The sequence below is a fragment of the Thunnus thynnus genome, chromosome 22 (genome assembly GCF_963924715.1).
Source record: "Thunnus thynnus chromosome 22, fThuThy2.1, whole genome shotgun sequence".
Classification (NCBI taxonomy): domain Eukaryota; kingdom Metazoa; phylum Chordata; class Actinopteri; order Scombriformes; family Scombridae; genus Thunnus; species Thunnus thynnus.
Window position 1 is genome coordinate 25,966,977 of NC_089538.1, and position 25,868 is coordinate 25,992,844.

Below are 25,868 nucleotides of genomic sequence, written 5' to 3' on the forward strand. Positions count from 1 at the left end.
AAAAAAAAACAAACCGCCATGACAGTACAATTATTTATTCAAATCCCCAAAACTTTATTCACTCAGTCATTAACAAATAATTTAATGCAGTTTGTACAAAGCCAGAGACAGTTGATTCCTCGTATCGACAGGCACGCATGGAGAGAAAAACTACAGCCGACGTCAGGTGGAAACCTCGTGAAGTCGCTCCTCACAGACTCAAAACCATCAGAAGATTAAAAACTGTGAAGGAGACGAGTGTTTCACACGGCGACGATGATGGAAAAATACCCAACTACATGATGGAAACATAGAAAACCTCAAGAAATGAACAACATGAATTTAAAAAAAACTAAACAATGAAGAATAAAACAGTAAAATATAAAAAGGCCTTTAGTGTTTTCCCAGTAACAGTTCTTTAAGTGGAGTTTCACCTCCTTAATACTCAGTTTACAGACATTTACCAAACTCCTCAGACTTCTTAGCATTCAAAAATATATATATATATATTTTTCTTACTTTCTTTTTCTTTTAAAACATTTTAAGCTCTTTACATCTTTTTTTGGCATTTTTTTCTATGTTCTACATCACACTTATTTTCATCAGATTCAACATTCTCTGTTCGTAGTATCAAACTTTAAAAAGGATCAAAGCAACCTGTGACGCTCCATCCCAAAAAAAAACAACAACAACAACGTTTTGATTCCCATCATTCTCAGCTACATCGCTGATTGCTACGGTAACCCCAATATCGCCCAGGCTGCGAACTAGCAACGGATTTTGTGGTCGACATTATTCGGTTTTTACTTGCATGATGCCAATTTTGATTGGAGAAAAAAACGCTCCAGATGACCGGGCGCTCTGTAACACACACACACACACACACACGCGCACACACACAAACACACATACACACACCTGGAGTGTGTTCTGCTTGCATAGATCTTTATGTCGAGGCAGTTTAGTGTAATAAAAGGCAGCACGGTGACGACTAAATCGAAATGTTCAGCAACGATGCCTTCAAGACCATGAAATCTCTCAGGTTTTTTTCTCACCTCTTTGCACTTTTGCTTGTTTGAAGCTACTGACTGAAAATTAGGACTAAACAAAGTGACTCTTATTCTAAAAAAATGTCTAACGATGCACTCAGGATCGTCTGTCTGACTTTTGTCACCGATACTGAGACACAGGTACAGGCGCATTAGGTGTAAATGCAGATGAAGCGGATCATCCAATCAGAGACGAGACAATAAAACTTTAGAAAAAAGAAGAAAAAAAAATAGATTGAGTAATGTTGTGACGATGCGTTCAATGACTAGTAATTCACAAATCTAGTAATTCATGCAGATTCCTCTGTCTGGTCTGTCTGTATCTGTGACGATGAGGTTGACTGATGTTCTCACACACACACACACACACACACACACACACACACACACGCTAGGCTTGGTGGTATCGTGGTATTACGGTATACCAGGGTATTGGTATGATTTTCAATACCATCATAAATACAGATGCTCCTCTTTCCTCTGATGGAGATGCTGTATTGAGGTGATGTATTGTAGTACACAGCATGGCCACAAGAGGTCAGTCTGTGTTAGTGGAACAGGCAGTTGAGCTGAGAAAGATGGCGACTGCGAGTGGTTACAGGACTAGTAAAAAAAGAAAAAAAAAACGCCTCTGCACCTGTTTGGGAGTGTTTTGGGTTTAGTCCCGATGATAAAAGGTTACTGAGCAGAACTCGGAGGAGCAGCTGAGATTGTCACCGCTGATCCGCCTTAAGTGAGTCTGGGCTGAAGTCGTCTCTAGCTTCAGAGGCTAACCCCCCTTTCCCTTCAGCTGGGTGGTGAGCAGGAGGACACGAGAGCTTGGGCCTTGAGGAGTTGTCGCATTTATTCGCTGACAAATAGCCTAAACTGTTGACAAACTGCAAACTGCTACGTTCACAGCTGCTAACTTCATCCTCTGCTCCGGTCGCCAGTGTCACTGTCAAACACACTCTCTCTCTCTCGCTACGCGCTGAACTATTCCTTACAGGAGCTACGCTACTTGTAGAACACATTTTAGTTTAAAAAAATATCTAAAAATACATTAAAAACATTCTCTGATGCTCAGGCCCAGTGGGCTGCCGGGCCTGAGATACACTGGCGGCTCAGCTTTGTTTTCTCTTTACACGAATACCGTCATATACCGTATACCCTGGTGAAATGTCAGGAAGGTATGAAGGTATGAAAAAATAGATACCGCCCAATCCTAAAACACACACACAGTCTTTAACACACACACACACACACACACACACACACACACTCACACAGACACACTAGGGGTCGACGAAGGACACCATGATGTATCGGGTCCCTCTGGTGGTGGGAAGGCCCTCGTGGTAGTGCGTCAGGCGGCCGGGGTGCATGAAGGACCAGCCCTTCCTGGGAGACTCCACTTTACAGTCATAACGCAGGAACCTGCAGCCTCCACCCTGACACACACACACACACACACACACACACACACACACACACAGGTACAGACAGGTAAACACACTGCGGGAGGTTTTGTTCAGCTATAATCAGCTCAGCAGATGTTTGTTCTGTTTTGGTTGTTTTTCAGTTGACTGTTGATACTGAAGAAAACATTTAACTGAGTCGATTCAGCAGATTTCAGTGGACTACTTCTTTCTGTACTCTGCTGCTCTCATTTACAGCAGCTGTCACTGTACATGGAAGTGAAAAGTAGTGTGTAAGTGTGAAATATTATTTGGACGCACTGACTGACTCTTGAGTTCTGACACCTCGATGAGTAAAATGCACAGATTGACTTAAACGCTAACAAATCTGTTCTCTACATCTATATCCAACAACTCCAACAGAGTGAGATGTTTTATCTCTAGAGGATCACATTAATTTCAGGGGTTGCATTCTTCCAGTTAAACATTCATTTATATCAGCTCTATAATTCAGGATAATCAACTTAATAGTTTTGAACCAGTGAATAATAAGGTGTGCTAAATTTAGTAGCTACAGCTGTTATTTTGATGGGTCGGATACATATTTCATCAACATTTAGGTAAACAGAAGTATCAGATTAGACTCAAATAGCTTCATGGGAACAGCCAAGCTCTGATGTTAGAATGAGCATGTTTTTAAATCATTTTGAAAGGGATTTATGGTCTTTTATCTGTAATGTATATCAGAGTCACTGTCACTGGAAAGAGTGAGTTGTGCTGAATCTGGCAGTATGTGAGTTACGACGTCTGTGAATTTTGACTGTTAGAAAACAGAGTAAGATTTCTGATGTAAAATACACATTTCATGTGCTACGGGCATCATAAAAACAGCTCTCTGCTTTGGTTTCCAGTTTATTCAGATTGTGAGTTGTAATTTCCTCCTGACCTGTTTTCTCAGAAGTGTGTTTTTGTTTGTGTGTTCACCTCGTAGTCGACGTGCTTGCTGTTCAGGGCGATGTTGATGGTGAAGGTGGAGGAGTCGTGATGTGGCCGCAGATACGGCTGCTCGTCAGGTCGGTAACGTACCACAAAGTTCATGATGGCCTGGGCCTGCAGATGCGGAGGATGAATGATTTGTAACGTAAACTGATCCATGACAGATGCTGCACAAAGAGGAACTCCTCTCAATTCTTTCAAACACTAATTTAAAGAGTTAATGTTGACAACACACTGTGTTGTACCTTTAGGTAGCATCTGGATGTACCTTTGGGTAGCAACTGGACTGTACCTTTGGGTAGCATCTGGACTGTACCTTTGAGTAGCATCAGGACTGAACCTTTGAGTAGCATCAGGACTGAACCTTTGAGTAGCATCTGGACTGAACCTTTGAGTAGCATCTGGACTGAACCTTTGAGTAGCATCTGGACTGAACCTTTGAGTAGCATCTGGACTGAACCTTTGAGTAGCATCTGGACTGAACCTTTGAGTAGCATCTGGACTGAACCTTTGAGTAGCATCTGGACTGAACCTTTGGGTAGTATCTGGACTGAACCTTTGAGTAGCCTTGGACTGAACCTTTGAGTAATATCTGGACTGAACCTTTGAGTAGTATCTGGACTGAACCTTTGAGTAGCATCTGGACTGAACCTTTGAGTAGCATCTGGACTGTACCTTTGAGTAGCATCAGGACTGAACCTTTGAGTAGCATCAGGACTGAACCTAGGGGTAGTATTTTAATGTATGTGTACCTTGAGGTAGAATCTGTAATATGTGTACCTTGGGGTAGTATCCAGGATAGAGTTTTTCAGTGACAGGGACGATGTACTCTTTAAGGAATTTCAGCCACTCCTTCTCGAAGCCGATCTGGTTCATGTGGATGTCCACAGTCGGGACGTTTTCATAACCACCAGCCAGACGCTCATCCTGAACACAAACACATATTGGACACAAGTTTTTAAAACAATACTCATTTAACTCACTTTCCCTGCATGTCTCTCTCACAGACAGGTAAGCAGATAGACAGGTTACCTTGTGTGACCCTCCTGACCACTGCCCATGGTCTTCCATGGTCTCCACCAAATGATCACACATCTTCTCTGAGAATGCTGGAAACCAGTAAACATCAGGACAGGGCTGAGGGAGACAGAATGATTGTTACTGAGCTAAAGATGATATAAACAATTATTCTGTAATTAGTACCAACTGTCCAGGAAACCTTTTTAGGAAATCACAGAGCTTCAAAATAAAGAGTCTACCTCTGCTTTATTATCTATTCTTGATTTGGAATCCCAATTTGCTCAAATAAAGTGGTTGCTAACCTTCCCAGGGTCCACATGAAATAAATATAAAACTAAAAAGCAGTTCAGTCACACAGAGTCAGTGTTTTGTTGTTGTGTTACCTGTTCTACGAAGCTCTTCTCATCCTCAAAGATCTTCGAGTAGTTCTCACTGATATACTTCTCCTTCCAGTCCTGCAAAGACACAGATGTTCAGCCTGTGCTGTCATTCATTTCATCATGTGTGCATGTTAGCATATGTGTGTGTGTGTGTCTGACCACAGGGTTGTCGAAGATCTGCCACATGTCCGGGTGCAGCCTGGACGTGTTGAAGTTGGCCGATGACACCAGACGACCGAACTCATCGCGGTTCGACACAAACATGAAAACTCCCTGTGGACAGACAGAGATGAGCGTTATGTAGTTATTGTTTTTTTTATCTGTGTTTGTCCAAAGAGATAATGGTATGTCTTAGGATGCACTCAAGAAACAAACACAGCTGCTGTTGAAGAAAAAAAGGGTTAAAATCTTCAAATGTGTACAGGAGCAGTGTTGAAAATATGATAAAAAAAGTGTTTATTAGTTGTTTTTCATCAGTCTTTCAGTTTGTGAGTTTCGGGGAAGCACATTTTGAATGACACCAAATCATCATCCACCTGTTGTCCCATTTGTCCAATCAGGACACACATAATGAATGAATGTATAAAAACCTCCAAACTTGTATGAAACAAGAAGTATTATTTAAATGCTCTGAAACTTGTGTTGCTGCTGAAGGTGGGACAACAGTTTCACACATTTGCACCTCAAACTGCTTCCCTTCAGGTCTCTATAGTATAATTACATGTGTTGTAAGGTGAGCAGGTGTTTAGTATTACCTGGTCTCTGATTCTCCTGCAGAACACCATGTCGGCATCCATCCCCTCGTCCACAAACAGGCTCACCTGGGACAGTTTGGACCGCAGCATGCTGCCTTTGAGCAAGTAGGCCTGGGTAATGTATGGAACGTTCCACAGACCGCTGCAAAAACACAGGTAAACATTCTTCATCTCACCTCAAATGTGTTGTTAGGAGATTTATAGATAACAAAAAGCACCATTGACTAAACTACTCACATCCTCTTGCCCTGGACGATCTCGATGTAGTCTTCAGATCTGGAGTAGAATCCTTCAGGACTCAGAGCACCCCAGAAGTTACTCCACAGCTTCCCGTGTCTTGACAGCATGGGAGCAATGACTGACCTGAGACAGAGACACGAGGACAGGTGAAGTGTGTGTCTGTGTGAGCTGCTGAGGTGCCCATCAGAACGTAACTTCTTCGGCTGAAATAGGTCTTACAAGTGTGACATAGTGCAATTCTGTGCCACGCACCAAAAAGTGTTTAAAAAACAAAAACTGAACTTAAACTTTAAAATATAAAACTTTATAAGACTTCTACTGTTAACAATAAATAAATAGCATCCGGTAATATCATCACATTCCACATATTCCATTTGGAAAATATCCTTGTTTGGATGTAGGGTAATAAAGAAGAGTACTGGTGTGTACCTGTTAGGGTGTATGGTAACAAAGAAGGGCATTAGTGTGTATTTATCAGGGTGTAGGGTATACACCTTTACTAAGTGCTAGTGTGTACTTGGTTAGGGTGTAGGGTATTTAATGGAGTACTGGTGTGTACCTGTTAGGGTGTAGGGTGATACAGAAGGGTACTAGTGTGTTCTTGTTAGTGTATAAAATATACAGAAGGGTATTTGTTAGGGTGTAGAGTGATACAGAGGGTACTAATGTGTTTTTGATGTAGGGTATATAGAAGGGTATTTGTAAGGTTGTAGGGTGAAACTGAAGGGTACTAGTGTGTACTTGTTTGGGTGTAGGGTATATGTGAGGGTACTAGTGTGTAATTTTTAGGGTGTTGGGTAAGTAGAGTAGAACTGTGTTTAGTGTATACAGGAGGGTACTTACTTGTTTTCTTCTATTAGTATCCTCAGTGTGTCGGGGTTCGTCAAGGCAACATCAGAGTCGATACTGAAGTAGTAGTCACACTCTGGATTCTTCTTACATGCCTCGCTACACACACACACACACACACACACACACACACACACACACAGATATTAATTATGATCTGGTGGTTTTGTAAGTAATTTACATCTTTTGTACTGTCGAGTGAGTGTACGCACTTTCCTTCCTGTAACTCTCTTCTACGTATGTGGGTGTTTTCTAGCATAACCCAAAGACTTCCAGGAATCAGAAATGGATCACTTAAAGTACAGAAAGTTAAAAAAAAACTAACCTGGGCACATTGTTGGATGTGGTGTAAAGGTTCTGAGAGGTATGACTGGTGCTGTATGATATTCTAAATGTTTTAACATTGCCCAACAATCCAACCTTACCAGCTAGAGATATTGATTAACAGCTACAGTTGGAGAGAAGAGGAAGACTTTCATTCAATGTTTTGTTTTGTTAACGCACATTTGTCTAATAAACACGTAAACTTGCTTTTCATGCAAGTTTTGGCAACGTAACCCTGTACATAAACCCGACCACATTATGTATGAACTTGTGTGTTACCCCTGATGATGAGATTGGTTCTGTTATTTTATTCTACTTAAAAATAAATAAAAAGGGCTCCACTCACACAGCCATGTTCCTGGCTTCGTCCTCCTGCAGGTTCTCCTCCGGTCCGATCAGCTGGGCGTCTGGGAACAAAGACCTGTGACGCTCCCAGAACTTCTGGATGTGACGCTCGTGGTACACAACCTGGATCACAGCAGATTAAACATCAGATCACACAAGAGCGGATTACAATAGAGCAGGTGTAAGGTGAGCCGTCAGGACTGCGTCGTACGTTGTTGTGGATGAAGAGGCGTATCCTGCCCATGGGGTAGTTGAGTGTTGTCAGTCGGTCCAGGAACTCTTCCATGAAGGGCGTCGCGTGTTCAATAAACACCGCAACGTACACCAGAGGCATCTCTTCATCCTGAACACACACACGCACAAAGTTTAAACGTCCTGCCTTGAATTAAACAGGAGTCATAATCTCAGCTTCATGCGGACAGGTGAGAGTACGTACAGAAGCTTCGTTAAAGAACAGCAGGTCGTCATCACAGATGCCGCAGCCGTTCTCATATGTCCATGCTGTCGGGACGTAGTTACCCAGATAGTTCAGCTGGAGCTGGACAGAGAAACATAGATTTCTAACATCTGATACACGTCAGACTTGTGATAAAGTTTAGTTTTGTTCTGGTTTTCCTGTAAACCTGCTGCCATCCTGCATCTGAAGCACGAAATTGTTGGCAAACCTTTTTATCCAAGACTAACTCTAAGAACGAGAACTACGATGAAATGTTTGACATTTTTCATCCGAGAATAAAAACTTGAAAACATGCAGGCAGCACACACAGTTATAAAAAGATATACACACATATATATATATATATAAAAAATATAATATATAAAAAGTATTATCAAGTGTGTATGTGATCAGTCGGTCACCTTGGTGGGTCCGTTGCCGTGGATAATAACAGGAAGTGTGTCGTAGGCGACGTTCCTCGCCCTGACCTTTGCCCTCTCAAACTTTAAGACGACTTCCTCTGACAGAGAGAGAAAGATTCAGTTCATTCCAGTTCTGCAGGTTCACCAAGTTGTATTCTTTAATACCACACATAATTATTTTTACTACCAGTAACTACACAACTGTACCAGTCAAAGTATGAAAGTATGACGGAAAACCAGCAGGACACTTCCAACCAGTTTAATGTTGGAATGAAACTGATTATGATGTTGATGTGGTCAACTTAAGGAAAAACGTGTGTGTGTGTGTGTGTGTGTGTGTGTGTTTGTGCGTCTCACCAACGGCTCCGTTCAGGTTTTGGAAGATTCTGGATCGATGGTCCAGAGTCATGTTGAACTTGGTCTGAGGAGACAAATCACACAATCACAGATGTTTTACTCCTGAAAATTACATCTGAAAAAAAAAAGTCATTTATATTCAGGGACGAGACGTGTTCACAACATCAGATCTTCTTTTTGAATGGGGAGAGTACCGACAGAGTGATGCATTCTGGGTTGTTTGTAGCATTGAGGTTGCTAGGCTAGTCTGTTAGAGTCTCTAAAAGCCTTTGTTAGCTCAGTTTGTAGAGCTGCAACTAATGATTATTGATGAATCCGTTCCATATCAGAGAACAGTGACAAATGAGATTATAGTTTCCCAGAGTCAAATATGACGTCTAAACGTCTTATTTTGACTGACCAGCAGTCAAAAACACAAAGGTAATCAGTTTACTATCATGTATGATGAAGAAAACCATCATATCATCATATTTTAGAAGCTGAAACCAGTGAATGTTTTGTCATTTTTGACTAAACAATTATTCAGTTATCCAAATAGGTGCTGATACATTTTCAGATTTTAATGAATTGACTAATCCTTGCAGTTCTTGTGACGTGTTTTTCTGCAGCGGAGGAAATAAATTCATGTTTTTACTGCAGAAACACAGCGAGGAGGAAGAACGACTGCTGAGTTTGTACCAAAATAGTGATGTAATAAAATATCAGGCATGATGGCTCAGAGGAAATGACTCTAGACACACATATATGTTTTTTTACGTGTGTCTAACGTGCCGCAAAACTGTAGGAGCAGCAGCCGAGTTAGTTTCACGGCTCTGTTTACTGTTCAGCACATCGGCTACTCGACATGGCAGCTCTCTGCTGGTCTGCTGTTAGCAACCGTTAATTAAATAGTTATTATGTGGCGACATTTACAAGCAGTAAGCAAACCTTTAAAACAAAAACCCACCGAGGAAGACGAGGATAAAGTTTTATGAGAGATGGAGGTTTGGAGGTCTGAGTTGTTCTGTGTGTTGTCAATAAGTCAATAAGTTAATTATGGATTAATAGTATCTCAGGAAAGTGTGTTTATCAAAAAAAGTCCTTTTATAAAAAAAGAAATCAACTGCTGGAAGAGGGAGTTTCATCTCATATTTAGACCAATACAGTAATAGTTTACAGTAGTAGTTTTTTCCCTGTAAAGTCCAGATATAATGTCTAGAAATTGTATCAAAGGACTGTGGTTGTAATTTACCCGCTGTGCCTTGTCCAGGTAGATTTTGGTGTAGAAAAGCTGGTCGTCATCGTTGTCTTTGTACTTCCACTGTTGGACGATTGTACTGAGGTCCGAAGCGAAGCCGATAAACCCTGAAAACACACACACACACACACACACACACACACACACACACACAAATACCAGAGAGTATTTCTTATGGTTTACTGGTTTCATAACTGCTATGTTTGCCAATTTATCTTCAGATAAAAATTGCAGATTTTGGCTACTCAAATGTGATGATTTAATGCTTTTCTTTGTCATACATTTTTGGGTTTGGACTGTTAGCAAAAAAACATAAAAATAAACAAAAAAAGACGTCACTGTGACTCTGTGACTGTCATTTTATAGACATAACAATCAATCCAGACAATAACTGATGGATCTGCTGTTTCATCCTGGACTCTGTCCCAGCATGCACTGGTCTGATCCCACTGGAGACCAGTGTAAACCCTGATGGACGATGGAACAGGACTCATCATTAGTCTCTTACCTCCCGAGTTGAGGTAGCGTTTCCCAGAACGCACCTCGGGGTATTTGGAAGCGAGTCTCTGGTCGGGCCAGCAGAAACCCTCCGCTGAGAAAATCACTCTGTGGCCCAGACGAGAAAACTTCATCAGCAGCTCCTCCGGACCCGATGCGAAGATCACGTCATAACTACAGAGAGACACACAGTCAGAAACACATAATGAACACAACTCTGACTCATCATCAGCTTTTAAGTTGATATGTTGAACTTGTTAGCAAACAGTTGCTTTATTTTATCCAGCAGTTACGGAGCAACATTATCATTCATGTGGAGTCGTGTTTCTGTCCACCTGGTGAATGTGAGTCCAATATTCTCTCTCTTTTAGCTGTTTTTACTCTCTACCAACTCCTGAGGGAAATATCTGGCTCTTAAGCTGCTAAATGCTCCACTATGTTCACCAGCTAGTCTACAGCTAACTGTGTCTGTTAGCAGGTAGTGTACAGCAGCTTTTTACAGCTTTTTCTCTGAAAAAGTCACATTTTTTCTGGTACAATCTCATATGTGATATATCAAGTAGATCTATTGATCTTTTCTCCAGCTGTTGTAATCACAGCACCTGATATATTTCCTCCTATTTGATTACTATTTTTCTGACTAATATTTGTCCCTTGAGGATGGTTGTTCATATTCATGTAAATGAATTTTTTATAGAGATGCTGCACATGTTGATGTCGTATTTGCAGACCCACATACATGCTATTTTTATTGTTTGGTTGTTGCAATAACATAATGTGCTACGTCTCCTCAGGTGTCTTGGATTGTTTTGGATTTTCTTGTTGTTTTTGTTTGTTGTATCAGCTGGTTTTAATCACCAGGAGGTTCCTGGCTGCTTGTTTCAATAACGCTGAGGGAAGCCGAGGACTGAAACGTGTCCGGTTTTCTGCTGCTGTGCATCTTTTAAGAATCTCTGAGTGCTGACGACTCCATTTGTTGTTTTTATTTAAGCGCTGAGAGTGAACCAGAACAGTGAAGTTGCAGCCAGACAGATAAACAATGAGCTGAAACTCACTATAAAGCTCCGTAAAGTCGAGAGGAGTTGCAGAGTCACAACCAACACATTACACACTGGTCTGTTAGAAATATAGATTATAGACACTTTAAAGGCTCAGACCTCTAAACTAAACTTATTTCCATTGTGTTTTGTTGTTGAACTGGTGAAGATGTTTATTCAACATTAAGTTTGTCTTTACCGATGAAACTACTAAAGCTGATTTCAGTGGGTTTCTGCTCTGATTATACAGCAGTTCTGTTATGACATGAAGATTTTTACAGTTTCAGGTTGTTTTGGTTGAAGATTCTCTGTATTCATGTGAAACTAAACCTAAGTAGGGCAGGTGAGTCAGATTTCTCACTGAACACAGAAACAACGGAAGTGAAAAGAGAAAACAAAGAAGCGACAGAACAAAAAGAAAGACGCGTTGAAAGGAAACGAGGACGCCGAGGATGATGAAGGTAAACGCACCTGTCCACGAACATGACGACCATGTCCTTCTTGTCAGAGTGTTTGAGCAGCTCCTTCTTCAACCATCTGACCTTCTGACCTCCGCCCACCGTCCGGGCCACGTCACCCCCCTTCCATTCCTCCCCCAGACCCAGGACCTGCACACACAATCATCATCATCATCATCATCTTTACTCTCCTCATTCCTTCCTTACTCTCCGTTTCCTACAGATTTGGACCATATTTCCCATCAGCCCCGCTGACACAATGCAGCCAACACACAGAGTGAGTTTTCACACAATAAATAGTTCTTCAGTGACATGTTTTGTTTTCCTGAGATGAGAAAGATAATTATAACGTTGCAACAAGACGACAACATGTTTTAAAATCACACTGAAGTTTTTAAGTGAATATTTCAAAATCACATTTTAATGAAAAAGTCAAAAAACGTTTCTTCTGTGATCATTTTTAGTTGTTAAACTGACTCGACTACATTGACATAAAACTTAACTTTCCTGAGATGATGAAACAATAAGAAAACATTCAGATTTTTTTTTTAATGTCCAATAAATGTACATGTGAGACTGATTTGTTGGTGGGCAGCGTTCTCCACTCTGGCCTGTGGCTAATAAGCGAGCTACAGTTTGTTTGGAAAGTTTCTTTTAAATCAACACACACAGAGAACCAAACTTCAGCATTAACAGCAGATTCTCATTGTGTTACACTACAACTGTCCCCTGTAAACGATGGCAGGTAGGAACGAAAAATGATTTTGTTTCACATATAAACATGTTCTGTGCTGTAGATGATGATGATGAAATAATCTAATAATATAATGAACTTCATTCTGCAAATTGTGTCAACAGAGTAAAGCTTTAACATTAATGAGTCTGGTGAACTTTAAGCTGAAATGATATGTGCAGTAATTCAGGTTCCACATGTAGAGACATGAGCTGTTGCCCAGCAGCAAAACCAGCAGCAAGAACGATCCGATGGATCACGACTCAAAGTCTCAGTGAACCAGTTTCAGGATTATAGAATCACAATCTTCAAGAAAACAAGTAGAAACAAATATAGAAAGAGAAAGTAGGAATGTTTTATCGGCTCCTGTTGGAACTAAGACTCAGAAAAATGTGTAAAATTCAACACAGACAAAGAATATTGTTCAGTTTCCTTCACCAAACTGTTTCCTCTGATTCTCTTTTTGTTATTATGAGGACGGTTCTTGCAGAGAACTGGAAGCATCTTCAGGCTGAGATGAAGATAAAATGCATCATACGAACCAAAAGCATCGAAACTGAAGACTCTCAGACATGATGGAAGATAACGAGGTTCAGAGCCAAAAACTACAAATTTTATTCAACTTTTCACTGTTTTTCTTCATTTTTAAGTCTTCACTGTTTCATGAACACTTTGAGTAACGTCTGATGTTAAACAAGTGATGTTGATGTTTAAACTAAACCAACACAAATGAATTCAACAACTGATCTGCCAGTTTGTGTGGTCACCTTCCTCCTCTTCATCACATCTTCATCTCACCTGTCCGAAAGGTTTACTGATGGTGTGTTTTCAGGTTCTGTGTAGTCTGTTTTCTTTTGATGTTTGTGTTGTTTATGTCTCATTTACATACAGCACAGATAGAGTTTGAATCTGATCTTGAGAGTAACGCCTGCAGATGAATCAAAGTTTACTTCATTAAACCAGTTTACTTGCTGGTTACTTACTGTCACTTTTTATTCAAAATTCAAACTTTGGTTCGTACGTGAAGGAAAACTTAGATATTCAAACTGTAACGACCTGTTCTAATTCAAAACTTACAGTGGATCAACGCAGCAGAGCATTCGAAGTAGTTTATCTTGTGATCCAGCAGACGACGTCTTTAAAAATCACTGTCAGTAAACTCAACTAACAAATAAAAATGGAGGACGGCAGCGAGTGAAGCCGCGCTGATCAGATAATCACGACACCAAAGCATCTGAGAAGCATTCTGGGGTCAAAATTACCAACAAACATCAGGCTGTTTGCAAAAAGCAGCTGCTGCACTCCACACGACCACAACACATCTGAATCAGCAAGCTGGTTTACGCTCAGGTGCGGCAACATCAACTCTACAGACTGGTCTGACACGCTGCAGCTGTACGACACCACACAGGAAATATAAAGACTATACTGAACGGTAAGATACGTATTATCTCTGACCTGCTGTTATACGTGCTGATGACACATTACAGTAAACAGGTTCTGTTCAAAGTCATTCCAACAAATTACTTGTTAGTATGAATACATTCGAACTTGACTTTTTGAAAAAGTGACAGCTCTACACCATACAGACAGTTAAATATGAAAAGTTATTTAAAAATGTATTCGGCATCACCTTCAACACCACAGACAGCTGATGTTAGCTCATTTGTGGAATCGATCGTTATCAGGAAACAAGGCAGAAGAACTTTAACGTCTCGCCCCAGTAGATATAATCTGTCTGTTTGCTGCAAAAACTGAGTGAAGACTAGAGGCGTCTCTGTGTGCAGCCGCCTAGCTAGCATGTCCGCATGTGAGGCGTTCAGGGGACATCGGTAAATCGTAGCTACAGAAAATAACCCTCTAAACTGCATGAGTCTACCACCACAAGTAACCTCTCAACCTGTGGGAAACACTGACATTTGTTATAACCAGAATAACTGCAGCTTCACTCAGCAGTGTGTCGCCTAGTTACGTCCACATGTGTAGACGAGTATTTCTGATTTTAACGGCCTTTAACTGACTCATTTACAAAGTGTGCGTTACCTTCACAGTGTAGTTAAACTCTTTGGCCGTCCTCATGAAGCGGTGGAAGCCGTCCGTCTCCTCTGTTGCCGCGGTGATCACCAGCAGGTTTTCTACACACACACACACACACACACACACACACACACACACACACACACACACACAGAGTGACGAGGAGATCAGTGCTGACACGATCAATCATACTCAAATCAACAGAAATGTGATCATTTATGTAATCAATGGACAGTTTTGAGTCATTTCTTCAGAGAACGATCAATTAACCGCTTAATCACATCACACAAACAACCAGATCAATCGGTCAATCAATCAAACCAGCTGTTGTCAGTTATTCTACATCAGCAGTAACAACATTTAGAATACTGTTGTACAGAAGTGTGTTTCACTGTCGAGCCGCAATGATTAGTCAATTGATTGATTAGTTATTAATATGAATATTTTCTGGTTTCTTTTGTCCTTTATGACGGTAAACTGAATATCTTCGTGTTGTGGAAAAAACGAGACATTTGATGATGTCATCTCAAGCTTTAGGAAACATTTTTCACTTTTTATGGACCAAATGATGAATTGATTAACCCAGAAAATAATCGACACAGAAACGATCGTCTATTTCACTGCTTTTGTGACTAAACTCTTCCACTATGTGCAGCTCCTGAACCACAGTGACTAACAAATAGATGAGCTGCTGCCAAAAAAAAAAACCTCCCCAAAGTTTCCCGTGATGCAGAAACAGAGCAGATGTGTTTTCAGTTTAAATAACTAACTGTGTTGTTTGTCTGTAAAGGTGGAGACAGTACGGAGCTGCAAACAAACTCATTTAAAGAAGATAAAACGTGGTTCTTCTGTCATGAAAAGGTCCAGGTGGATTAAAAAAGGACATTTAGAGACAAGAGAGGAAAGAGGGTCAACTAGTGGACTCTGGTGTCCTCGCAGAGTTCATGAGAGGTTGTTATTAAACCATCGATCCAACGCATCAAGATGTTCAAGTTTGTTCTCACAAAAAGACAAAGAAAAATGAATTTTTAACTTGAAAAATGACGAACGATTAATCGATTATGAAGATAGTTGGAGATTATTTCTCTCTCAATCAAATAATCAATTGACTAAAAGTTCTTTAAGTAACCTGAAGAATGATCACAATTAAACACCAGGATCAGGATTTATGAGGCTCGTTTTGTTGGTCCATCAATATAAAAAACATCAAGATGTTCAGTTTATTGTCACAAAAGACAAAGAAAACAGCAAACTGAAAACATGAAACTAGAAAATTTTTGGCATTTTTAACTCACCTTAAAAATGACATAAATGATGCATTGTTTATGACACTAGTGGCAGATTATTTTTCTGTTGATTGTCTAATTGATTAATTGACTGAACATCTTATCAAAATAATTGTTAATCATTATTCATGAACCAGTGAATCTTCTATCATGGTGTATTAAACTTCAGACTGCAGTATCATCTCATCATATTACACATTTTAAACACTAAACAATGAATTAAAACAATAATCATTAGTTACAGCTCTGAAAACAAGAACACTGTTTCCAGTCTGTCCTCACTTTCCCCTCCTGACTCTCCTCCTCCTCCTCCTCCTCCTCCTCCTCCTCCCTCCCTCCAGGCTTCCCAGGAATTTGGTGAGAAAGAAATTCCTCAGAAATTCCCTGGAAAGGTGAAAGAGGTGAGGAGGAGGAGGAGGGGGGGAGGCAGCGAGAGGACAGCGGAGGAGGAAGGAAAGCGTTTGGTGACAGAAGGCTTCTTGTCCTGCGTCTCTCGAGGTTTCCTTCAGTCCAACGCTGACATGTGTTTAAAGCTGCTAAGAATAGACTCATTCACCACAGCGGGGAAACTAATACACTAAAAACGTCTCTACTTATCCGGAAGAATTACTGCCAGCTGCCACCATGGACGACTACCTTTCATCTGCAAATAAATACTGCACTTAAGGATTTATGAAGCCTCTTTAATCTGACGGTGGTTTAACGTCTTCCTCTGTGAAGTCTGAAGTCTGTAAGATGAACAGAAAGACCAGCAGCAGCAAAGATGTTTCACCGTTACGCATTTATCAATAAATAAACTGAATTTTACAGTTTAATAAGCTAAGAAACGCTGTGAAACAGACAATTTATCATATAAAGATCCGTTCGTCTGGTGGTGCAAAGGCGAAAGTCGTGATATTTCAGTCAATGATACACAAAATCCACAATTTCTGCATGTCTTCCTTCATCACATCCATAATCCTCTTCTTTGGTCTTCCTCTTTTCCTCTTGCCTGGCAGCTCCATCTTCAGCATCTCTCCTCCCAATATAACCAGCATCTCTCCTCCACACATGTCCAAACCACCTCAATCTCGCCTCTCTCACCGTCTGTGCTTCCCTCCGGCTGTGCTGCTGCTGCTAACGCTACGCTAGCCTCCCAGCTAACCCCCGGCTCTCCATGTGGATCCAACTGGAGCACAGAGCCCCGGTTTGTCATTCAGGTTAAAGTAGGAAGAAGCGGCTGGTCTGACGGACAGCTGAGTGAAGTGGAGTCTGTGGAGGATCTGCTGTGTTCAGCTGCGCAGATAGGAAACACCTCGGCTGACAGGATGTCCCACTCTGTTCGAAAAAACTACTTCTTCTTTACTTCTTCTTCTTGGTTTATAACGGCGGATGGCGACCAGCGTATTAGGTGCATCAACTCCACCTTCTGCTCCAGACTATGAACCAGAGGTTAAATCCTGCACATTAATCCTGTCTGTGTAATAAACTCAATGAAAACTCTGCTCGACCCACTTGGTAAGACCATTAAAGAGGACGTATCATGCACATCTCCAGCTCTATATTTATATTCTGGGGCTCTACTGGAATATCTTTACATGATTTCCAGTTAAAAACTCCTTATTGATCTTCTACTGGTCCTTTATGCAGCCCCTCAGTTCAGCCTCTGTCTGAAACAGGCCGTTTTAGCTCCTGTCTCTTTAAGGCCCCGCCTCCTGATGAGCCCACTCTGTTCTGATTGGTCAGCTTCCAGAAGCTGCCGAGTAGTTTTGAGTTACCAACGATGAAAACCCTTCATTTCCTGCTTTACTGCTACTTTTTCTCAAAATGTTGCTTTTTTTTTGCTTGAAAAATTACAAAATTTTCTCAAAATATTTTTTCTTCTGTGAAATATTACGACTTGTTTTTTCCCTCTAAATGTTACATATCAATGTGAAGGTTTCCACAGACTAGAGTAAAAACATGGAGTCTCTTGTTTCTGATATTGATCAGAAAACAGAAGATGAAGATATAAAAACTGACAGCAGAGAACAGAAAGAGGACAAATTTGTCAAATTTTGTCAAAATCTGTCACACATTTACTTCTTTATGTAGCATTAATGTGATATTATTTCCTGATACATTATATTCTTAAGCATTTATCCATTTGTGAACTGAAACTACATTAGCAAGAAAGAAAAAGCAAATATTCAAACAAACGAAACAACAACCAGGAGGACAGATGGAGTATCGATTTAGATAATGTTGCAAATAAAATGCAAAATTTTTCTGATGATATAAACATGTTTCACCTTAAAACCATTTTATCTGCTGTTGTCAAGAACTTTGAATAAAAGAGCCTCAAACTGACAACATTATCAGTCAGTTACATTTCAGGTCCATTTAGTAGCTCTTCTGGAGCTTTCTAAACATATTCTGAACAACTTCATCTGATTAAAAACAATTTTGATTCTGAATGAACCGTGTGATGAAAATGTCAATTTACAAAATAACATTTAGAGCTTCTGATTGTTAATCTGCCGTTAAAATGTTAAATAACAAACCCCCAACAACACACACACACACACACACACACAGTTGTACAAACACACACACACACACACACAGCTGTACAAACACACACACAGCTGGTCTCACTCGGTTATCATCACACAGCATCATTTATACACAACACATAAACACTCACAGGAAGTCATGTGACTGGATTCATATCAGCAGCTTCACAGCATGTTTCTGAATATTTCATAGAATTTATTTAAGGAGTTTTTAACTCATTAATCAAATGATTTTCAAACTTTTTATTCTTTCTTTTTATTCCTGCAAGTTTATATTTTATTATAAATTATATTTTAAAGTGTATAAAGTTTATAGACTCAAATATTAATCAATGAATCTATTAGTCTACTGACAGAATTGATATCCAGTTAATAGTTTTAAGGCTTTTTTCAAGCAAAAATGGTTTCAGATTCTCACATGACAGTTAATGTTTTAAACTATTAATCAATAACAGAATAATCATCAGTTGCAGCCCAAATCATATTTAATCATTTTATTAGTGTGAACATGCTGCACAAACTCATATCTACTCTGTTTATTATGATACAAGCTCTGATTGGATGATTAACATCACTGGATATCATTAAGGAGGCACCAGAGCACCAACGATCAGCAGAGTAATTGATTAAATTAATTAATCAGCAGTGATTTAGATAATTGATTCAATGTTTCAGTCTTTTAATTTTTTTTTTTTTAAGCAGAAATACCAAATCAGACATTTGATGATGTCACAGTGGGCTCAACAAACCTGTGATGGACATTTTCACATTTTTCTGGATGTTTTATAGAACAAACGTCAAAAGACTAATCTGAGGATTTATTACCAATATTATCCCCATATGGACATTTTGGTGAACTCTAAGTCAATCAACCTAATTAATAAACTACACACGCACACATCTGTCAGCTGATATTGATTGATCAGGAAACAGCAGGTCTGAATGTAGAAAAGCCCTGAGAGTCAGACTGAGGTGACTTTTCATTATAATTTCTATATTTGAGTCCCTGGAGAGTAAAGCAGAGATGTGGGTGGTGAGGAAGTCGCTGCTGGTGAACTGGACCAAAGCTCCCGTTATCCAACCTCAGCGACTTCTTCATGAACTCTTATATCTTAGTTTACATCTCTGGATGTTCCTCTAACTAAAAAACTATAACAGTCTAATCCGACAGCGCTTCAGTCATGATGGTTGTTTGGATTCTTGGTGGTTATTCTGGAAACCGTTAAGGCGTTTGTTAGATTGTACTGGATTAATGTAAATAAACTGCTACTGACTGTATGTTTAAAGATGTGACAGTTACATGTCATCTGTTACATAAAAGCACTTTGCTGCATTTCCTATCAGCTCTTGTGCACAATGTAATACTGTCACAACTGTTTTTTCTTGAAATATTTCTACTTTCTTGCAGCATGTTGTGCTTCCACTTACGTACAGTGTTTGAATAAGGTTATAGTTTTATGTCAGGATCTATTTTACTATTGTTTATTGTTTCATGAGCAGCTGCTGTAATGATGCAATTTCCTATTTGAATTAATAAATATACGTAAAGTAATCTCTGCATATATGTTCACAATTAAAACTTCTACTGTAGCAAAAAGTAGACAGTTCATCAGTGAGATAAATCAGTGTAAATGATTTATTTTCAGTATTTGAGCAGATGTTTTATCTACTTGTTGTTGCATACATTCATAAAGTCACGTTTTTCTGTTTCGTATCATCGTGAACTACGTCGCAGTTTGAAGACTTTGACTTCTTCTCTTTGTTAATCCTTTTGATATTTTAAAATTATGACACAATTTATGAGGAACATTATACTAAAAATCATTGTTACCTAACTTGTTACAGCGATGAATTCAAGCTAATTAGCCTCGGGCTAGCTCAAAAGTTAGGAAGTTATAGAGGTTTAACGGGGTTCATACCAGTTAAAACAACCAGTTAAAACTCATCATCATCGCTTATTCAATGATGTCCGGCGCTGTTGAAACCGTTAATAAGATAAAAATGTGTATAAATGTGTAATTAGCGACAGTTAGCTCAGAGACCCAGAGCCCGGCACCTCCAGCGGGTCAGGGTGGTCCGCCTGGCCGGGTAGGGGACCCTCCGGAGCGGCCTTACCTGGAGAGAGCTTCCGCTGTTCGGCCGACACGGAGCTCTGGAAGAAGGCGAGAGCCAGCAGGCAGAGCAGGCGACAGGAAGGCATGGCTGCTTCTTAAAACACGTTAACGGCTGTTTTAAAACTGTAAACCGTCGCTTTTTATCCGCTTTCTTCTCGCTCGTCTTCACTCCATCAGCCTTCCTCTCATAGTCTCACGGCTTGAAAATCTCGCGATTTCCTCCAATCCAGGCCATTAAAAAAGATGTCAACACAAGCCAGAAAAAAATTAGCCCGCCTATTATCGGCGTATTAGCCAATGAGAAGCTCAGAATATATGACTGACGGGGTCGCTGAGCAATCAGCGCGGCGGAGCGGCTTCAGACGAGCCAATCAGATGAGGACAAATGGAAAGGAGGCTGCTTTTCGTGGCCTGGAGCTGCAGAAAGTTCGTGAAAAGCGTAGAAAGTGAATCTTTGCCACGTCTGACACATTCCTGAGAGAGAGAGAGAGAGGAGAGCCGGGGAGGAGGCGGGGAGGAGAGCCGGGGAGGAGGCGGGGAGGAGAGCCGCAGCGCGCTCTGCTCTCTGAGGTGATAAAAATATTAAAAAACACTCTCCTCATATTTGTGTTTATCAGAACAAGTGCAATACAGGAATGCAACAACACACAAAGCGAAGATACAATTAAATTTTAAAGTTTATTTGACGTCAGCAGCCCCGCCCCTCGCTCCTTGTTGCCACAGTAACAGAACAACAAACACATTGGCTGCTTTATAACCGATTAAAACCGCGTTGTTTGCGTATTTAAGCATGTTTTAGCTATTTGAAAATGTCGGAGAGGCCAAAATACTTCACTCCCAGAGAGGTGGCCGCTCACAACACCGCTGAGGACCTGTGGGTGTCGTTTTTAGGCAAAGTGCGTGACCTGACCCCTCTGATGACGCAGCATAAAGGTGAGCAGCACACCTGCATCTGATGCTACCTTCTACATCTCAGAGGGAAATATTGTACAGATGAAGATTTGACACAATGGATAATATAACAAGCTTTTAAAACACAACACATTGTTAAAGATGAAACCAGTAGAACTCCTCCTGCCTTGTCGCAGTTTCCCCTCCAAACGTTTAATTTTAGTAACAGCTCAAGCTGCAAAGAGGTCACATGATCCAACATTTCACAACTTAAGACAACAAAGATTACAAAAAAGTCCAAAAATGAATTCAATTTGTAGTTAAAGTATTGCAGTAAAAGTACATAAGTATTATGAGCTTGATGTAGTTAAAGTATTGCAGTAAAAGTACATAAGTATTATGAGCTTGATGTAGTTAAAGTATTGCAGTAAAAGTAGTGGTTTGGTCCCTCTGACTGATATATTATTATATATGACATCATTAGATTATTAATAGTGAAGCATCAGTGTTAGAGCAGCATGTTACTGTTGTAGCTGCTGGAGGTGGAGCTAGTTTACACTACTTTATATACACTTAGCTAGTTCAGTCCAGTGGTTCCCAACCTAGGGGTCGGGCCCCTCCAAAGGGTCAGCAGATAAATCTGAGGGGTGGTGAGATGATTAATGGGAGAGGAAAGAAGAAAAAACAAAGTTCTGATACACAAATCTGTTTTCAGTTTTTGGACTTTTTCTCTAATCTTTGATTTTTGCTGAAATATTGGATCATTTGAACATTTATTGAAATGAAAGCATGTGAGAAGTTTAGAGGGAAAAATCACTATTTGGTGGAGCTGTTAACAACTCATAGACATGTGAAATGTGACCCCGACTACACACTGCTTTTTGTAAGACGTCAAAAGACAAAAAGGTTGGAAACCACTGGTTTCATCTTTAACAATGTGTTGTATTTTAAAAGCTTGTTATATTATCCATTGTGTCAAATCTTCATCTGAAAAGTAACTAAAGCTGTCAAATAAATGTAGTGGAGTAGAAAGTACAATATTTCCCTCTGAAATGTAGAAAGTAGCATCACATGGAAATACTCAAGTAAAGTACAAATACCTCTAGTACTTGAGTAAATGTATTTAGTTACTGGACAGAGAGTAATAACACCAACGTCAAGGGTTAATTATAAAGTGAACTGGCTCAGATCAAAGTAAATGGGCATGTTTACCGTTTTCTGACATTTTACAGAAAAAACAATGAATCTAGAGAATAAACGAAAGATGAATAAGTTGCAGCTCTGCATCACAGAAGCACTTTATTCTTTATATCATCTCAAACTGAATACTCTGGTCTCTGTTTTGGTCAATTTGCAGCTTCACTATCAATCTTCACTTCTTACTGTTGTATTTGTTATTTTAACTATATTGTGTATTTCTGTGTCCCGGCAGGTGACGCTCTGCTGTTACCCATCATGGAGTGTGCAGGAAAGGACATCAGCTCCTGGTTCGACCCTGAGACCAAAGACGTGAGCGCCAACGACCGAACCAACCAATCGGTGAGCATCGTTCAGCTCTGCTCCTGTTTTACCTGCATGTGTGTGTCTGTCCTCAGGTGCTGAGATACGTCCATCCGCTCACCAACTGTGTGGGCTACTACACCCCCAGGGGGCGCTTCGTGCACATCCCCCCCGCCGGCCCTCGGTCCGACTGGGCCAGCGTCATCGGCCGGCCCTGGTGGAGGGACGAACGCTACGAGGTGGGACTGCTGTCCGCTAAGACCAGGTGGATACGAGTCATAAACACGCTGACGTCTCAGGAGCAGCAGCTGGAGGTGAGCTGTCCTCACCTGCAGCAGCAGACCGCCGTTGAGCCACCGGAGCGTTTTCAAAACATCCAGAGTTTAAAGGTCATCACTCAGCTCTAGTGTGGCGTTAGATTTGTTGCGCAATAACGGAATAAAATCTTGTTGCTGTTAGCATGTTTCCATCTGTCAGATCAGCAAAAACATTTTCACACATAAGGCAAGTTTCACACTGAGCTGATAAAATGCAGCAGAAGAAGAAAACTCAGAGATCCACTTTAAAAAAAAAAAGGATGTCACTCTGGAGGGGATTTAAATGACAGCAGGAGCAGCCAGTTCACTGAGAAACAGCAGCTGTAATTATTACTTCATTAAAGTATTTGAAATATCTGATAGAGGCTGAAGTTGCAGCGACAGTAAAGGTTCCTGATTGGCTGCTTGTGTTGGTCAGGTGTGTTCGGAGGAGACTCTGGCTGAGATCCTGCAGCGTTACCTGCGCTACAACTCGCACGCCCGCAGCTACACCTGGAAATACGACGGAGCGATTCTGGACATGAGCGCCACGCTCGGCGAGAACAACGTCCCCGACGACGACCACCAGCTGGAGCGGCTACGCCTGGACCGCGACCTCTTCATCCCCGCCGTCCTCCTCCACTTCAACGACGACCTCACTGAGGGATGACCTCAGTCATCTAACACTAAAAACATTAAAGAAGAGCCGAGCGTCGCCTGCTTATTAAATCAGAAATGCATATTTGTTTTGCGGTGGCTCAGATCTCAGGAACAGTTTAAACTCTGACTTTAACGTCACTATTTTGACTTTAATCTCTGGATTTTTAAATGAATCTCAAAGCTTCTCTGTGGAGTTTTCCTCTAAACATAAACAGAAACTGCTAGTCTGCAAAAACATTATGTACAGACTTTCATGTTCCCCAGAGGATGAATCCCTCTGGACTTCACTCTGGCGCCACCATGAGGTTAACTGTGAAGACTTAACTTGAGTGAAATATCTCAACAACTATTGGTTGAACTGTATTGTGGCAATTTAGCAATTCCACTCTGACAGAGAGGAAGGAGACAAGGATCTTTTGTCACATGTTAATAAAGCTCAGAGTCTGTCTGACAGTGAAACACACGATATATATATATAAGCATTTTGTCTCAGAAGTGATTAAAAGTCAACAGCTAGTCGACTGATTGTTGCTTATCGTGTTTTCTTTGCTTCTGCCTCCAGACACCTGCTGGGAAGAAGCATCTAGACTTTTTCTCACGCTTCCTAATCTGGTCTCGCCAACGTCTCATGCTTCACTTCCAGCCTCGGTCTCGCTAAACACTTTGCGATTCCCCTGCTCACACGACGGTATCAATAGTACTTTAGTATATAGTCAGGCTGAAGTTCTCTCAGTTGAAAGTTACATGGTAAGATTCAGCAGAATTAAACAGTGGAAATTAAATATGTGCTGGATGAACTGTAACAACCGATTCTTTCATCTAGCGCCATCATCTGGTCAATATTTTAACTTGTCCAACTCTTTGGTTTACGACCAAACACGTTCCCATCAACACAGCTGGATTAACTACATGGTATTTCTATGAAATGATTAGCTGATTAGTGACAGAAATGTAATTGGCTATAATTTTGATAACTGATTTAAAAAAAGACAAAAATGATGAGGTAGCAGCTACTACAGCCATGTGAATATTTGCAGTAAACTCAACATCTTTGTGTTTCTGACTGAACATCTGAATATGTTCACCTGGGCTTCAGAGAATAATGATCCACATCTTATACGCTGATCAATCAATGGATTATCAAAGAAAATAATGACAATACTCCCGTGTTGGATGAATATGTCCCTCAGTTTGATAAAACACAACTTCTAAAAACTATTAAAGTCTTCAGACAGACTCCTTTACTGTTTGAAAGTTTGTGATTCATGAAAACATGTAGTTCTTCTTCTTCTTCTTCTTCTTCTTCTTCTTCTTCTTCTTCTTCTTCTTCTCCACAGAGGAGGGTTTGCTATTTCTCTTAAATTTTTAAATACAGGCCAGTTGTGTGAAGTAAACCTGGAGTTTTTGGGACCAAAGTGCGTAGCCGTTACCAGCGTAACACCCCCTCATCTCCCACCCAACAACTGTTGGCAGGTAAGTTGCATTGTGGGTAATGTAGGCACCAAGTTTTGAAAAAGAAGAATGTATGAAATAAAAAAAAAAACACAATATTCATCCTTTTTCCAAAAAACTTGTCCATCATGAGTCTGATGATGTTTCAGGAGTGAAATGATGAATCTGTGAAGGAATTAGCATGTTAGCATTTAGCTCAAACCACCACCAAGGAGCTGCTAGCTTGGCTGTAGACTTGTTTATGTCTCAACATCTGCGACGTAAAAAAAAAATAAGATGACTGTTTTCACCTTTAATGTCCCACATGCAGATATTATATTAAAGGAATAAGCCCTAACAACGCTCCTTAGCTGTTCTAGACCACGGGCAACAAAACCTTTACAAGTAGAAAGCCAATAAGTACTTTATCAAACCACCTGGCCTTGCTTCTATCAGTGGTACCTGCAGGCAGTCAATCACATCAGCAGCAGAGGACAGGATAACAGACTGTCTACACACTGCCAGAAACATGTTGTAATAGCGAAAAGTAAAAAAAAAACTATGAAATTGGGAGATTAATAGGAGTAATTACCAATCAGGAGCTCAG

The 25,868-nt window shown here is 40.5% G+C and overlaps 3 protein-coding genes across 4 annotated transcripts in view; 2 read left to right on the forward strand and 1 right to left on the reverse strand.

The window, feature by feature from the left end:
* LOC137174877 (zinc finger protein 431-like) overlaps positions 1-25,868 on the forward strand; it is a 101,308-nt gene that overhangs the window by 23,995 nt on the left and 51,445 nt on the right. The gene's annotated exons all lie outside the window — the stretch shown is intronic.
* Positions 20-20,733, reverse strand: plod3 (procollagen-lysine, 2-oxoglutarate 5-dioxygenase 3). Its single transcript, XM_067580393.1, has 19 exons — positions 20,485-20,733; positions 14,556-14,647; positions 11,793-11,929; positions 10,295-10,458; positions 9,781-9,893; positions 8,550-8,613; positions 8,193-8,290; positions 7,771-7,872; positions 7,546-7,677; positions 7,336-7,457; positions 6,660-6,764; positions 5,814-5,939; positions 5,577-5,718; positions 4,981-5,094; positions 4,825-4,896; positions 4,454-4,558; positions 4,202-4,348; positions 3,410-3,535; positions 20-2,458 (listed from the first exon to the last, which is right to left on the reverse strand). Exons 1-19 carry the CDS (start codon positions 20,567-20,569, stop codon positions 2,303-2,305), a joined length of 2,202 nt encoding a protein of 733 aa, XP_067436494.1. The 5' UTR covers positions 20,570-20,733; the 3' UTR covers positions 20-2,302.
* cyb5d1 (cytochrome b5 domain containing 1) lies at positions 21,060-24,355 on the forward strand. The gene is made up of 4 exons (XM_067580419.1): positions 21,060-21,416; positions 22,807-22,883; positions 22,970-23,188; positions 23,610-24,355. Exons 1-4 carry the CDS (start codon positions 21,293-21,295, stop codon positions 23,838-23,840), a joined length of 651 nt encoding a protein of 216 aa, XP_067436520.1. The 5' UTR covers positions 21,060-21,292; the 3' UTR covers positions 23,841-24,355.